At 36.5% G+C, this 17024-nt stretch overlaps 1 protein-coding gene across 12 annotated transcripts in view; it reads left to right on the top strand.

Moving 5' to 3' along the window:
- UBAP1 (ubiquitin associated protein 1) overlaps positions 1-17024 on the top strand; it is a 72641-nt gene that overhangs the window by 18696 nt on the left and 36921 nt on the right. For all 12 annotated transcript variants that reach the window (XM_067041314.1, XM_067041312.1, XM_067041310.1 and 9 more), the window contains exon 2: positions 11592-11632. In XM_067041314.1, coding sequence (XP_066897415.1) covers positions 11599-11632 — 34 coding nt within the window. In that variant the 5' untranslated portion in view covers positions 11592-11598. The remainder of the gene's footprint in view (positions 1-11591; positions 11633-17024) is intronic.

Raw genomic sequence — 17024 nt, 5'->3', positions numbered from 1 at the left:
TGTTCTTACTTTATGTTAGCCTCACAGGCCTTACTATTTCCTAGTATTTATTGGTAACTACAGGAAATCATTGTTTAACTTTTTTAAGGGAATTGTTTCATGTAGTTTCATTCCCAAGGTACGTATTAGTTAGTGATATAAAATTATCATAGTTTCAAAAAGTTTGAGAGGGCAAGAAGATATGAAAAGGCCACCTCCGCTAAAGATTAGCCACTGTGCATGGAGGATTAAGAGGAGCCCATAGTCCAGGAAAATCCTTGTTTGGATTTTTCTTGACCCATTTTGGAATTAACTAGAGTTCTTTTTTTTTTTTTTTTTTTTTTAATTAGAGTTCTTAACTGCAGTTCTGATAAAATCACATTGGGTCAGTAACTTGCCTTGACAATACTATATTATCTTCTTTATGTACTGTGCTTTTTAAATTTTAGTGAGCTGATATTTAACTATATCCAGTTTTTATTAAACTGTGAAATGAACTTTGCATTCAGTCACTATTTGCTTTTCTTAAAGCCTTTAGTATACTATATGGTTAGTAGCTTTGGTAAAAACCTCATTTGCAAGAGAAATTAGTGAGAAACCTTGTACAGTACAACAATTTGACTTTAAAACTAACCTTTTGTTTTCAAAGTTTTTCATGAGGCAAGCATTTTGTTGGATTTTAAGTCTCAGAAAGTTGTTTTTGCCCACCAGCTTTCTGTATAGAGTGAAATAGGTTTTATGTATTTGGGCAGTTGTGCACTGTTACTGTACTTTTGTTTGTTTGGAATTTATTTTGGTATGGAAGTGTGAGGTGAGCATCAACTTTACTTTTTTCTAGGTGGCTACTCAGCTGTCTCATCACTTCACAGATTTTAAATGGCACTTTATTTATTTTTTTAAAAATATTTATTTATTTGGTTGCTCCAGGTCTTACTTGTGGCATGCAGGATCTAGTTCCCTGACCAGGGATCAAACCTGGGCCCCCTGCACTGGGAGTGTGGAGTCTTAACTGCTGGACCACCAGGGAAGTCCCTTCAATGGCACTTTAAATGTCTACATTTGGGGTATTTTTAGGGATTTCTACTCTGTTCCATTGATCTGTTGATGTGCCAGTACAGCACAGCTTTAAGTGTTGTATTTTGTAATAAGTATTTTAATATCTGATAGGCTATTTTCCCTTTATTATTTGCTTTGGAATTTTCTTGGCTATTGTTAATTGTTATTTCCATATGACCTTTAGACTCAGCTTGTCTAGGTAAAAAAATGAAAACAGAAGACTCCAGTTTTCATTTGCATCATGCCGAATTAATACAGCAACTTAGGAAGAATTGATCTTAATGATGTTGTGTGTCCTAGCCAAGATTATCATATATTTTTCTGCAATTGTATAAGTCTTCTTTTGTGTCTCAGTAGCTTTAGTTTTTTTCCGTTACATCTTAGTTTATTCCTACTTCTTATCTCCTGTGGTATATCATGCTTCCTTTATACTTCTTATCTGGTCATTATATATATGAAGGGTATTTGTTTCAGAATATTCATTTGTAATTAAACACCTTTTTGTATTATATTTGTAATAGTTTTTCAGTTTGGGGGCTTCCTTGGGAAAGTCTATCTTCTGACTTTTTATACTTTTTACTTCTTTCATCTGATGTTAAATAAAGCAATTGTGATAATGGACATCTTTGTCTTGTTCCTGTGCTTAGTGGAATCTTTGTATAGTTTCCCCATTAGTCAGCATTCTCTGGCTTTGATATTGAGAGGGATGATTTTTGTTATTGTTTTAACCTTATGTTAAGGACATGGCTATATGATTTTTCTTCTTAGATCTATTAATATATGGTGAATTATATCAACAGATTCCTAATGTTGAACTATCCTGTATTCATGGAATAAATCCCACTTGGACATGATGTAGTCCTATAATGTACTACTAAATTTGTGTTTTTTATTTTGAGTATTTTTAAATCTGTATTTATACATGAGATTTTTCTGTAGTTTTTTTCTTTTATGGCGTTATATTCTTACTTTAAAAAAATTAGAAACCTTCCTTTTCTTATGTTTTAGAACCAGGAAAATCTCACTGGACTAGGGTTTCTTTTGGGTGGCAAGAGCTCTTTGATAATTTTTTTCTCTTTCCTCTTTGGTTGTAGGTCTGGTTAACATTTCTGCCTCTTCTATGGTCAGTTTTGATAGTTAATATTTTTCTAGAAGATAATCCATTTTATCCAGGTTCTCAAATGTATTTGACAGAAAGGGAACAAAACAATGACTTGGGATTATTTTAATTTCCTCTATTATTTTGTATACATATGCACCCTCCCCCCCTTTTAAAATTAAGTTAGCTGGATGGTTATAATTTTTCAAAGAAACAGCTCTTGGGTTTATTTATTGGTTGATCTTTTTTTCTGATTTTTTTTTTTTTGTGGTACATGCCTCTCACTGCTGTGGCCTCTCCCATCGTGGAGCACAGGTGCCGGACACACAGGCTCAGCGACCATGGCTCACGGGCCCAGCCGCTCTGCGGCATGTGGGATCCCCTGGGACCGGGGCACAAACGTGTGTCCCCTGCATCGGCAGGAGGACACTCAACCACTGCGCCACCAGGGAAGCCCTGTTTTTCTGATTTTTAATTGATTATTTTCTGCTTATATTTTTGCTGTTTCCATTCTTGTGTTTTCTGTGGGTGTCGTTATTTATACCCTAAGTTCTCATGCTGTGAATTTTCCTCTGAGACTGCTGTGTGCTATAGATTTTACTGAGTACTGCTTTAGCTGCATTTTGTAGGTTCTCAAGTGCAGTACTTTCATTGTCATTATCTTTTGCATTTTATTTTTGGTTCCCTCTTTTTTTGTTTTTGTTTTTTTGTTTTTTTTTGGCTGTACCACGCAGCTGATGGGATCGGGATTGAACCTTGGGTCCCCAGAAGAGGAAGCGCAGAGTCCTAACCACTTGATTGCCAGGGAATTCCCTTTTGGTTCCTGCTTTGATCCATGAGTTCTGTAAGAGACAGTTTAGTAATTCAGGTAGTAGGACTTTTTTTGTTTTCTGATGTAATTAAATTATAATTTTTTGCCTTTTGACTGTTGGCTATGCTACTGTTGATTTTTGAAATTCATTGGAATTTTCTTTGTGGCCTAGTAATTACTCATTTTTTTGTAGTAAAGTAGAACACCTATTACACTTCCATGAAGTCTGTTACCTAGGACCATTTGTATGTTTTCAGGTATTCTTAGTGGTCTAGAAACCTCCGATTTATTCTTTTTTCTGTCTCTGAGATTACAGCCTTTTACTAGTTACATACTATATTGTTTCTTTTTCTGTTTTGTTTTGTTTCGTTTTGTTTTAACATCAATATATCACTTCCTTTATTTTGGGTTCCCAAAGTCAAAAGTAAGATTAGAACTAATATTCTGTCTCTCACAGATATACTATGCTCAGTGCAATAATGCACTAACAGTTAAAAAAAAAACCCACTGCAATATTGTACATCTTTTCTGTGTTTTACATCATTTTTCCACAGCTATTGAAAATTCCACCGTCAGTTTGAAACACAACCTACATGACAGGCTATAAATTGTTAATAGTTCTGCTTCTTTGGAAAAGCACTATTGTGGCATTTGCTCATTTTAGCAGACAGCACAAGGGGGAAAAAAATAAGAAAAAATAGTTCTCTTACCAGTGTCTGGGGTTTGTTTTCCCTCTGTTGCTCACTATATTTTTTTCCCCTTAATTACAAAGTATGTGTATGTATGTCAGTTGGTGAATATGTTCTCAATATAGGAAAGTTGGAAAGCAAATAGCATAAAAAGAAAAAACCAAAAGCCTCACCTGTAAACCCATCACCCAGATGTAACCACCACTATGTCTTATCCTTATTTGTTTCCATAGTCACATAGATATACTGCCCTCTTCTCCAAAATGGCAGGGTGTTTAACATACGGTTGCCAACTTTTAATTTTGCCAGTAAAGACATCTTTATTTTGTTCATTTATTTATTTATAAAATAAATTTGTTTTATTTATTGGGTCTTCGTTGCTGCACATGGGCTTTCTCTAGTTGTGGTGAGCGGGCTTCTCATTGCAGTGGCTTCTCGTCGCGAAGCACGGGCTCTAGGAGTGCAGGCTTCAGTAGTTGTGGCACATGGGCTCAGTAGTTGTGGCTTGCGGGGTTATTTGCTCTGTGGCATGTGGAATCTTCCCAGACCAGGGATCGAACCCGTGTCCCCTGTATTGGCAGGCATATTCTTAACCACTGCACCACCAGGGATGTCCCTAAAGACATCTTTAAGACATTACTGTGTAAATGATATCATTTAACCTGAATACTGAATATTTAATTTGGAAACATGAATATTTTTCCTTCATTTTATTATACCATTATAGATTTATGGTATGTTTAGAGTTGGCTGATTATTCAGTCTACTACCCTTATCTTACCCATGAAGAAACTGAGGCTCCAAAATGTCTCTTGGGACCTGAGAGAGAGGAAAGCTTTTTGTCAATGAGTATAGTATTGACATTTTAATGGCATTTATGTGTGTGATTTTTTTTTCTTCTTTTTTTGGCCATGCCACATGGCTTTGACATTTTAATGGCATCTACATGTGTGATTTTTTTTTTTCTTTTTCTTTGGCCATGCCACAGGGCTTGTGGGGTCTTGGCTCCCTGACCAGGGATTGAACCCGCACCCTTGGCAGTGAAAGCTCAGAGTCCCAACCACTGGACTATGCCAGGGAATTCCCTACACGTGTGATTTTTGTCATATATATATTGTACGGGTGTTAACTTGGTTTTCAGACTTGAAATTTGATGATTTCCAAAGCCATCTTTCTCTGTAAATTGGAGAATTTCCAGGATTAATTTGCATCTTGGGAAATTCCTGATTACAGCTCACATTGTTGTGTGTGATTGGGATAGCTTACTGAGTTGTTAAATTGCTGTTTTGTATTGGGAAGATGTTTGTAGTGTGTAATTTAATGATGATACGAGAAAGGGAAGAAAGAAAATTAGAACATTAATATTAAATTGCCCTTGGGCTTTCTCTTCCCCTTATGAAGCTGCCTGGGCCTTGCTAATATGTTTTCATTCTCCTGGTCTCCTACCCTTACTTCCTTTCCCCTACCCTCCTCACCTTTCCCTTTTTTCATTCCTGACTCTATCTCTTCTGCCTCTTACATTCTAACTGCTCTCCCTGCAGTTCTATTCTCGTTACCTATTTCCCCATCTCTCTTTGTTCTTAGATGTCTTTAATCAGTGATTTAAAATTTTAAGTTATCCGGTTTTCTTCCTGTAGCATTTGAACTAAAGTGGCACTGAACCAGCAAAATAAAACATTGCTTTTAATTCTTGGTTGCTTCAGGGAGTTCTATACTTTATTAGTGTAAAGTTTATGAATTAAAAATGTGTTATTGTTAGTTCTGCTTTCTACTTTTCCTTTAACAGAAGCATTTATATTTATTTTAGCGGAAATTTATGATTGCTTAAGAATTTTTTTCTCATGTGAGCATTTGTAATTTTACATTTGGGGCAAATACTTTTTTTCAGTCTTGTTTTGTTTTTACAAGCAACTTGTAAAAACATTTTAAAACTTATACCTGGGCTTCCCTGGTGGCGCAGTGGTTGAGAATCCGCCTGCTGATGCAGGAGACACGGGTTCCTGCCCTGGTCCGGGAAGATCCCACATGCTGCGGAGCACCTAAGCCCGTGAGCCATGGTTGCTAGGCCTGCGCGTCCGGAGCCTCCGCAACGGGAGAGGCCACAACAGTGAGAGGCCAGCATACAGCAAAAAAAAAACAAAAAAACTTATACTTATTTCCCATCATTTGTATGCTTTTAATGAACACTTCGTGCCATCACAACCTATTTTCTGAATTTTCCATAATTTAATCATTTTCATGATTGAACATTTAGATTATAGGAAAGTATTATAAAATAAGTATTTATATTTATTTATTTATTTTTTTAATTTTTATTTTTTTCTGTATGCGGGCCTCTCACTGTTGTGGCCTCTCCCTTTGTGGAGCGCAGGCTCCAGATGTGCAGGCTCAGCGGCCATGGCTCACGGGCCCAGCTGCTCCGTGGTATGTGGGATCTTCCCAGACCGGGGCACGAACCCGCGTCCCCTGCATTGGCAGGCGGACTCTCAACCACTGCGCCACCAGGGAAGCCCTAAAATAAGTATTTATAATTAAATAAAATATTGGAAGTTTATGTGGAAGCTCATACACGCACATCTCACACACATACACACATCATTTGATTTTGCTCAGATGTTCCAGGAAAAAAAAGTTGACCCTAAGTAGCTATTAAAATGCTTTTGATACTTCAGAGATAGTGAAGTGTTACTGCATAGCAGACATTAGAAAAATCTTTAAGTGACCAAATATGGATGGATTTCTCATTTTCTTATGGTTTGTGGAAAATATAATAGGAGTTGCGTTCAGTGAACTATTTTAATATTTAAAGAAAACCCTTAGATAATCTACATTTTATCAGCTCTATTGAGGCATAATTTTAAAGAATTTTCACCTGTTTTTTAGTAATAAGGGGTACTGTGTTTTAATTTTCATTTATTAGTCTTTAAGAGAAATTTTGCTTTGTTGCTGATAATATGCATGTTTCTTTTTTAAATTTTATTTTATTATTTATTTTTGGTTGTGTTGGGTCTTCGTTGCTGCACGTGGGCTTTCTCTAGTTGAGGTGAGTGGGGGCTACTCTTCGCTGTGGTGTGCATGCTTCTCATTGTGGTGGCTTCTCATTGCAGAGCATGGGCTCTAGATGCACAGGCTTCAGTAGTTGTGGCATACGGGCTTAGTTGCTCCTCAGCATGTGGGACCTTCCCAGACCAGGGATCGAACCCCTGTCTCCTGCATTGGTAGGCGGATTCTTAACCACTGCTCCACCAGGAAAGTCCCAACATGCATGTTTTAATGGGGTAGGGTGTAGTTATTGACTTGAATTTCCCTGACTAGTGAAAAATGTGTTAAACATCTCATGTGCGTCTTAGTCATTTGTGTATCTTCTTTGGAGAATTCGCTATTCAGATTCTTTAGCCAACTTTCTAATTGGATGTCTTTTTATTATTGAATTGTAGAGATATTTATATATTCTAGATACAAGTCCCATATCAGATCGATGATTTGCAAATATTTTCTGCCTTTCTGTGGGTTTTCTTTGGTTGAGGCTTTTTTAAAAAAGCCATTAAAAATTCATTTAAATTTGATTGATATATATACACTAATATGTGTAAAATGAATAATTACTAAGAACCTGCTATATAAAAAAAAACAAAATAAAATTCAAAACTCTTCTAGGGAAAAAAAAAAATTCATTTAAATTTGGTGGGGCTTCCCTGGTGGTGCAGTGGTTGAGAGTCCGCCTGCCGATGCAGGGGACACAGGTTCGTGCCCTGGTCCGGGAAGATCCCACGTGCCGTGGAGCAGCTGGGCCCGTGAGCCACAACTACTGAGCCTGCGCGTCTGGAGCCTGTGCTCCGCAACAAGAGAGGCCGCTATAGTGAGAATCCCGCGCACCGCAATGATAGCCCCCGCTTGCCACAACTAGAGAAAGCCCTCACACAAAAATGAAGACCCAACACAGCAAAAATAATTAATTAATTAATAAACTCCTACCCACCCCCCAAAAAAATGGGCTATTGGAAGTCATTTGTTTTGTTTGTTTGGTAGCTGCTTTTTCCCCCCACTAAAGAGAGTTAATTTATTATCCTTCAGATTGTAAAAATTAATGAATAAATTTCTCTTTTACCAATGACTGAAATTATTACTTATTTCACTCATAACAGCCATTATGAAAGTGAAAAAATGTCACTCATCTTTCTCTTTCCCTTCCTCTGTACCTAAATAATCATTCTTTAGTTTGCATACCTTATCAAATTCAGAGCTACTTTTTTTTTTTGGTAACAGCTTTATTGATATAATTCATATCTCATACAATTCAACCATTTAAGAATACAATTCAGTAGTGTTTAGTATATTCACAGAGTTTTGGGACTATCACCACAGTCAGTTTTAGAATATTTTCATCACCCCGTAGAGAAATTTGGTTCCTGCTAGCCATGGTGACTGCATTGTAAAAACTGTTTTAGCCGTGCTCTTTGCGAAGTTTAAAAGGTATTTTACCAGTTAAAGACATAGTGTTAAAATAATGTTAATTGAATTTGTAATTTTCAACTTGTGTTTCATTCTTTCTTTCTAAAGGAACCTAAGCTAAGAGAGAGATAAACCGATTTACTTGCACTTAAAATTTTTTTTTTTGCTTTTAAATTGGGAAGAAATCCATTGTTAGAAACCATACTTCACTGTAGAAAACCCTTGTCATCAGGCAGAAAGCATACTAATAGAATTTGGTACAGCCATATTAATGTTATTTTGAATTTTGGCATTTAAAAAATGAAACTTTATTCTACTCCTAGTGGAGTAGCTTAAAATATTATTAGTGTTATTCAGTGATTCTATTTTACTGATTCTATTTTACCTAATTTCAATGTGATGGGTATATTTATACACTATTAAAAAATTTGAAGGTATAGTTTACATATAGTAAAATTTACCCTGTTTTCAGTTCTGTGATTTGTGACAAATGCATGTAGTCTTGTAACCATTAGTGCAATCAAATATAGACGTTTCAATAACCTCAAAAAATTCCCACATTCCCTTTTGTATAGTCAGTTCCTTCCCCCACTATTAGTGTCCAGTAGCTAGATTACTTTTTTGTTCTTGTAGTTTTGCCTATTCTGGAATATTATAAATGGAATCCTATTCCATACCTATATGTATGTAACCTTTTGAGTTTGGCTTCTTTCACTTATCATAATGCATTTGAGATTCACCCAAGTTGTTGTAGTGTATCAGCATATCACATACAGTCCATCCATTTAAAGTGTACAATCCAGTGGCTTTTAGTATATTCACAGAGTTGTGCAGTCATCACCATAATCACATTTAGAACATTTTCATCACCCCAAAAAGAAACCCTGTATCTCTTAGCCATAATTTCCCCATCCCCCTGAGTTAATTTTTATATACAGTGCAAGGTTTGGATTGAGGTTTATTTTTTGCATACAAATGTCTGGCATCATTTGTTGAGAAGACTGTCCTTTCCCCTTTGAATTACCTTGCACCTTTGTTGAAAATCAGTTAACTATATGCATATGGATCTATTTCTTTTTTTTTTTCACTGTCATTATTTTAATTTCATTTTGAACAAAAAGTCCACTTGTTGCATACTTCACAGCACGCAGCTCTTCTGATCTACACATGTCTGGGTCAGTTTCACATGTCTGGGTCAGTTTGAATTCTTTTCTCAGTGAAGTACAGCCTAAAGCACTTGAGTGGTTGGCCGTTATGGTACATCTTCGGGACATTTTTTTCATATGGGTCTATTTCTGTAATCTGTTCTGTTGGTCTGTGTGATATACTTATGCCATTTCCATACTGTCTTAATTACTCTAATAGTAAGTCTTGAAGTTAGGTGGTAAGTTCTCCAGCTTTGTTGCTTTTCAAAATTGTTTTGGCTCTTCTGTTTCCTTTGCCTTTACATGTAAATTTTAAAATCAACTTGTCAGTTTCTTAAAATCCTGTACAGATTTAATTATTTTGAATAATTTTCACATGATAGGTGCAATATACTCGCCTTCTTTAAAAAAAACTTAACAGTGGAACATACAGGCATAGCTCGGAGATATTGTGGGTTCAGTTCCGGACCACTGAAGTAAAACGAATATCACAATAAAGCAAGTCACGCAAGGTTTTTTGGTTGCCCAGTGCATGTAGAAGTTATGTTTACACTATACCACAGTCTATTAAGTTTGTAATAATAGCATCATCTAAAAAAACAATGTGCACAGGACTTCCCTGGTGGTCCAGTGGTTAAGAATCCGTCTTCCAATGCAGGGGATGCACATTTGATCCCTGGTGGGGTGATTAAGCTCCCATATGCTGGGTGGGGTTGGGCAGCTAAGCCCAAGGGCCACAACTACCTAGCACGTGGGCCACAGCTAGAGAGCTTGTGTGCTGCAAGTACAGAGCCCACGAGCCACAGCTAGAGAGAAGCCTGCGTGCCACAACGAATTTCCCACGTGCTGCAACTAAGACCTGATGCAGCCAAAAAAAAAAAAGGTTATTGCTAAAAGATGTCATAACAATTATAATAGTAACATCGAAGGTCATTGATCACCATGACAAATCTAATTATAATGAAAAAGTTTGAAATATCCTGAGAATTACCTAAACGTGACATAGACACGAGGTGAGCAAATGCTGTTGGAAAGATGGCACCTTAGACCTGCTCAATGTAAGGTTGAGCATACCTTCAATTTGTGCAGTAAAGTGAAGTGCAATAAAATGAGGTATGCCTGTAGATCATTTTAAGTATGATGCCTTGCACTGTACTGTAGGTAATACAGGCTAGTAGAGACCATACCATATATTCGTTATGCTTACGTCTTAGGTAAGTTAAAGGTCTAAACATCATATCAAGGGAAATAAACTTTTAGGTTGAAGATCTCAGATTGTCTTTGCAAGAAAAGGACTTTGTACCTACTCATGTAAGGGCAAAGTGCAAAGATAATACTAAGCTAGATGTGTGGTTTTATGGGTTTTTCTTCCTTCCTGTTTTGGAATTTTTTTTTTTTGGCCACACCACTCGGCTTGTGGGATCTCAGTTCCCCCACCAGGGATTAAACCTGGCCTGGCAGTGAAAGCGCCGAGTCCTAACCACTGGATTGCCAGGGAGTTCCCCTTTTTTGAAATTTTATACAAAATTAAAACAGTACTAAAGGTTGTATGTCATTGATTCCCTAATTCAGAAATGTCAGTCTTACAGTTATATTTGTCAGTAAAAGGTCTATATTTACATACTGAATAAAATGGGATATATAAAAAATCTTGACAGAACTACAAATATTGACATTAGTAGCTTACATCAGGAAGATAAATGTTTAGTAATTTTTTTTGACAGTTTGTATATAAATTGGTCAATGGCCAGTTTGCTGTTCTAATGTTTTTTTTTTTCCAGAACATGAAGATTTCAGAAATGTTTTTTTTCTAGAAAAGTGGTTTCTCCCCATTTCTTTCTTTTTTGAGACTTTGGGACTGAGAAGTTTGAGGGTTATGTCAAGTCCTGGAACCTTTTAGTCTTCTGGTTTCTTTTTGTAGTCTCAGTTTTCTTTTTCTTTTTAAAAGCTATTTATTGATTGATTGGCTGCGTTGGGTCTTTGTTGCTGCCTGCGGCTTTCTCTAGTTGCAGGGGGCGGAAACTACCCTTTGTTGCAGTGCACAGGCTTCTCATTGCAGTGGCTTCTCTTGTTGAGGAGCACGGGCTCTAGGCACGAGGGCTTCAGTAGTTGCGCCGCACGAGCTCAGTAGTTGTGGCTCGGGGGCTCTAGAGCGCAGGCTCAGTAGTTGTGGCGCACGAGCTTAGTTGCTCTGCAGCATGTGGGATCTTCCCGGACCAGGGGTCGAACCCGCGTCCTCCGCATTGGCAGGCGGGTTCTTAACCACTGCGCAACCAGGGAAGTCCTCAGTTTTCTTATAATGGTTTGTTTATATCCCCTTAAGGCATAATGTGCCTAAGAAATATTTCTTTGTTTTTCAGGTTCTAAATGGCTTCTAAGAAGTTGGGTGCAGATTTTCATGGTAAGTGGACTGTTAGATATCATGGTTTAAGTTTTGATCTGATGAGAGAATTTGAAATCACATTAAGTAAGTGTCCCTTTTTGTTTATTTAAATGAGTGGCTTGAGGAAGATAAAAGTTGTACAACAATGTAGCATATTCATTCCATAGGACTTCACATAACTTTAATGTGAAGTTCAAATGGATAAACTTTAGAGTATCTCTGTATTTATTGTACTTGAAACTGCTGCAGGTAGATAGGGAGCCTGCCTATTTTTGTTGTTTTTCAGCAGTGTATTGAAGTAGTTACCATTCCTTTTCTTATTCTGGTCCATCTCTTCTCCATCAGGTGTGAAAAATTCTAAGCCTTTAGATAACGTTTTATGATGTTTTGGTTTAGGTTTTCTTCCCCCATAAAAAGAAATGATTTACTACAAATAAGACATGATTAGCAGATCAATATATTACAGAAGTTATCAGTAGTAGTAATTACAGTTTTGCATTTGAAACTAATAGTTTATCATCTTTTTCTAACGTGTGACCTTCCAAAATGGAGTACATTAATAAACTTATATTATCTGCATTTGATAGGAATGGAGGTGCCTAAGAAGTTAAAATTAGACCCTCTTTTTGTACAAAGATAGGAATTAAACATCAGAAATATCCAGACAACACAGTTATCTTAAAAGGGGTTTTAAAACTAATCTTCCATTTTAAAAATCATGTCATTGTAAGAATGATTTGTTGCACTGCGTGGCAACATGTATTGTTATGCTCTTCTGATCTACAAATGGTTACTTGATGGTATCACTTCTCTGAGTCAGGGTGGTGCAGCAGTTCCTTGGTTTTTAACTTGCTTGTATATTTTTATACAACAGCTTTAATATTTTGAACTACCACTGTGCATATACTTACATACATTGCTTGCGTATGTTTTGTTAAATTCTTTTGGAATTAAGTCATTCAGACTCTGGAATTTGCATTCTGTATAACCTGTCAGGCATCAGATCTTCAGGTAAGCTATCTCCTGTTGTTTAAGGATTATTACAGGGCTCTTTCAAAGTCTTTAAATGATATAGAGAGGCAGATCTGTAGTTGCCTCTGATCACTTTCTCAAGGGAAAAGAGAGGACAGAGCCAAGCAGAGAGGAAAGACCTAGGGAGAGAAAAGAGCAAAAATGAAAAAATTAAATTTATAATCTTACTTCAAAAGATACGTTTTCTATCTTGAATCTTTAGAAACTCCTTTTTGATTGGAGTGAAAATAAGTTGGACCCCAGTTTATATGTTCCAGCTCAACAATCCAGAGAGAAGATTATAATTCTGAAGTTACCTGATCAATGATGACTTATGTTTTTAGGGCTTCCTCCATCTCTTTACATTCCTAACCAAAATTTTATTGTTTAAATGAAATGCTCTACCTGAGTAAAATTTGAGAAGGATTTTCTCTTTCTCTCTTTGGCTGCTTCTGCTTTAATTTGCTGAGCTCCTACTTGAATTTCAGTGGCTTTAGTTGGGCTGTTAGAATAACAAATCTTATTTTTAGATATCATGTAGTTTAAGGAATAGAAATGAAAGGGAATAGGTGGAGAATATTTAATAGGCAATCTTGTAGGCATCTGAATTTAGGAAATCAAATTCAGCCTGGCTTTACAGGGCTGAAATTAGAAAGCCAGGAAACTGAGGCTACTACTCCCTCCATCTTTCACTGCTTTTCTCCGCAGATGTGCTCCATTTTTATTCTTCTGTTTATAGACTTGCTTTCTTGGCCTACTTGTATAGAGTGCACAGGGCCAAAAATGGCCACCCCAGTTCTGGTGCTTCTTGCTACTTGATCATATAGTGGCTCACATCATATAGCTGAAGTTTTTGTATCTTTTGGTCACGGGAGTATCTGACTGGAACATTTTAGTTTATGAGCCTCTGGGTTGGTTCCCCCTAAGTTAGGTATTATCTGACTCGGGGTTAGAGAGAGAGAGAGAGAGAGAGAGAGAGAGAGAGAGAGAGAGAGAGAGAGAGAGAGAGAGAGAGTGTGTGTGTGTGTGTGTGTGTGTGTGTAATTCTAGGGCACTTGGGGTGTGGACAGGGAGGTGACAATTGCTCTCATGACTGGATATGAAAATGCTTTTTTTTCTATTTAAATACTTGGGCTGACTATATCATATGCTGTGCTGTCTTAGGACTAGTATTTGATTTTTTCAAGTTCATTCTTTTCAACTGAGGTTGAACTTCTCCCACTGTCATTAATAACCACGTACCCCTAAATAATAGAATAAGAAATACAAAGTTACTTTTCAAAGTCCTTTAAAAATATTGTCCTTATATCATGCAAATTGCAAACCTTTGGCTCAGTTTAAAGCACTCCTTTCCGAATTCAATTCTCTTTAATTTTTGACTCATTTTCCACTTGTTTAATCTAAGAAAAAAGTTATTTTTCAGAAGTGACTTTTAAAGGATTTTAAAAAATGTTTCAACAAACAGATAAGTTACTCTTTTAATATCTGGAAAAATACCCTGCTATTCTAATTTGGGAAAAAAATAAGTCTGTAATTGGACTTAATAAAACTAAACTCCCTCCTTTGAAACACCAAGCTGTCATATTTATGACCATTTAGCTAACTTCTGGAAGGGTTTATTTTTCTCTTGGTTTAATTTCTACTAAGTTATTGAAATACTTTTTCTACTGAGTGATAGAAAAAGGTGTTTTATTTTAGATTGTTTTATTTCTTATTTTTATTATTATTTTTTAATTTTTTGGCCACACTGTGCTGCATATGGGATCTTAGTTCCCCGACCAGGGATCGAACCCATGCCCCCTGCAGTGGAAGTGTGGAGTCTTAACCACTGTACTGCTGGGGAAATCCCAATCTGTTATTGCTTTTTAAGTACAGAGTAATGTAGAGAAGTCAGCCATCATTTAATCATTGTTTTCCTGTATGTCATATGCTGCCCATGCCCCTTCTTTTAAGACTTTCTTTTGTTTGCAACATTTTAAATATGATGTGCCTTGGTTTGATTTTCTATGTATTTATCCTGCTTGGAGTTAGCTAAACTTCTTGGATCTGTGAGTTGATGTCTTTTACTACTTTCGAAAATTTGCAGCCATAATCTCTTCTCACATTTCTTTTGCTCCATGTCTCTCTCTTATCCTTTTGAGACTCTAATCACATATGCATAGGCTGTTTGATATTGTCCCAGAGATCTCTTAAGGCTCTGTTCCATTTTTTTTTCTTTTTTTTCTCTTTGTGTTTCAATTCTTTTAATTTCTTTTGACTTAATTTCAAGTTCTTTGATTCTTTTCTCTTCTGAGTGTTGTCTTCTGATTAGCATAGCCTGGCTTATGAACTACCAAAAATTTTTTTCTATGATACTGCATTTTTCATTTTTAGTGTTTCCATTTGTCTCTTTCTATTTCCATCTCTCTGTTGAAATTCCCCATCTGCTCACACATGTTAACCTATTCCATTAGATCCTTTAACATATTTATTATAGTTATTTTAAAGTTGTCTGATAATTCCAGTATCTTGGCTATCCCTGAATTTGGGTCTGATGACTGTTTCTTTTCTTGATGATGGGTCACATTTTCTTCCTTTTTTGTGTGTCTTTTTAAAAATTTAATGCCAGATACTGCATATTAAAAAGCTGGTTTTGTAGGTTATATTGTTTTTTTTTTTTTTTTTTTTTTTTTTTGCGTTATGCGGGCCTCTCACTGTTGTGGCCTCTCCCGTTGCGGAGCACAGGCTCCGGACGCGCAGGCCTAGCGGCCATGGCTCACGGGCTTAGTTGCTCCGCGGCATGTGGGATCTTCCCGGACCAGGGCACAAACCCGTGTCTCCTGCATCGGCAGGCGGATTCTCAACCACTGCGCCACCAGGGAAGCCCGGTTATATTGTTTTTTGTTAGGACACGAGTAACATTTTCTTTTGACTTCACATCCTGTATTGATATCTGTATAATTGTGTGTGTGTGTGTGTGTGTGTGTATATATATGCGTGTGTCTCGCTCTATTTATCTATTGATGTAATTTTGCAAGTGTTACCTGACTTACAGCTTTAAGGTAATGATACTTAGTCATGGAATTGCAATTTTCAGTTAATTTTAAGTTTGATCTGTTTTATTATTCTTTTTCAAAAATCTCAATTTGAACACACAGTAAAATCTGAATTAAGCATGATCCAGTTGCTACCCTCTATTAGGAATTTCTCTCCCCACATGGAATTCCCTTTTTTCAGAAAAACAGGCAGGTCACAAGATCATAAACATTATCAGCAATTTAGAAAGAAAGGAAACAGAATGAAACCTTCCCAGAATTTATCCTGAGTCATTATACGTTCAGCCCAGTTCCTTCCACCATAGCATAATGGCGAGCAGTGTGCAGAACCTGACTTCAGGGAACTGCCACAGCCATCAGAGATGTACTTTCTTTTTCTAAATGGAACTGAGGAAAATGGGCTCAGACATCTTAGAAAGATTTTCGGTAATAAAGACTGAAACTAAAAGGTACTTGGGTGAGCCAGAAAATTGTTAACCACAATGCTTAATTCTCTGGGCCATGTGGTTGAGTTTTTATTGAATCTATTTGAAAAATAAAATGTATTGAGAAATAAGAGAAATTGATGTCTTTAAATAGATATTCTGATATATTGGATAAAAATGAATAGTTCCTAAGGCATAGTTGGTTTTATTTGCAAAAATGTTCTTTTTAATCCTCATGGCAACATCATTCATTGTACTTAATGGTAGTCTCTGGCCATCATTCAAAAAGTTGCTTTTCTTGTTGCTATCTCTTAAATACCTTTTGCCCTTTAGCCCTACCCCCTCCTCCCAATAATCACAAAACTGTGTACTCATTCCGGGTTAACAGAGCTTAAAGGTGGGAGGGGGAAGGTTAGAAGATGTGCTAAGTCACCTTGGCATTGGCTTTGTTAGTGAAATGAAACTGCTTTTTAAAGCAATTACCTGTAATTGGTGTTAATGAAGGGAAACAGCAGTTGTTTCAAGGTCTTCTACTTGATCTGGTCTGTCTCTAAGCCAGGGCCTAGTTTCATTTATAGAATATAAATTGTCAGTGTATACAACACTGTCATAGTTTCCTAACCGAAAGGTAGGCAAGGAAACTGAACACCCTTCTTGAAAGATATTATCATTTGGCTCAGATATCTCAAGTATAGTACTTTTTAACAGATGGTTTTCCCCCCTCAACTCCCCATTACCAATCTATAATAGAAGTATTCATTTAAGAAAATTTTGTTAGTATTAGTGTGGATAGGTTTTCTTAGATTTGTATATCATATATGCATATAAGTATTATTTTAGTTAGGATTTTTCTAATATGTGTGTGTCATATAATTAACCTACTTTGAATGTATACTTAAAATTTTCTTAAACAAAAGACTTAATTTTGTGATTATTAAC

The sequence above is a fragment of the Kogia breviceps genome, chromosome 8 (genome assembly GCF_026419965.1).
Source record: "Kogia breviceps isolate mKogBre1 chromosome 8, mKogBre1 haplotype 1, whole genome shotgun sequence".
Lineage (NCBI taxonomy): Eukaryota > Metazoa > Chordata > Mammalia > Artiodactyla > Physeteridae > Kogia > Kogia breviceps.
Note: the sequence above shows the minus strand (reverse complement) of the source record. Positions and strands in the feature narration are given on the sequence as shown.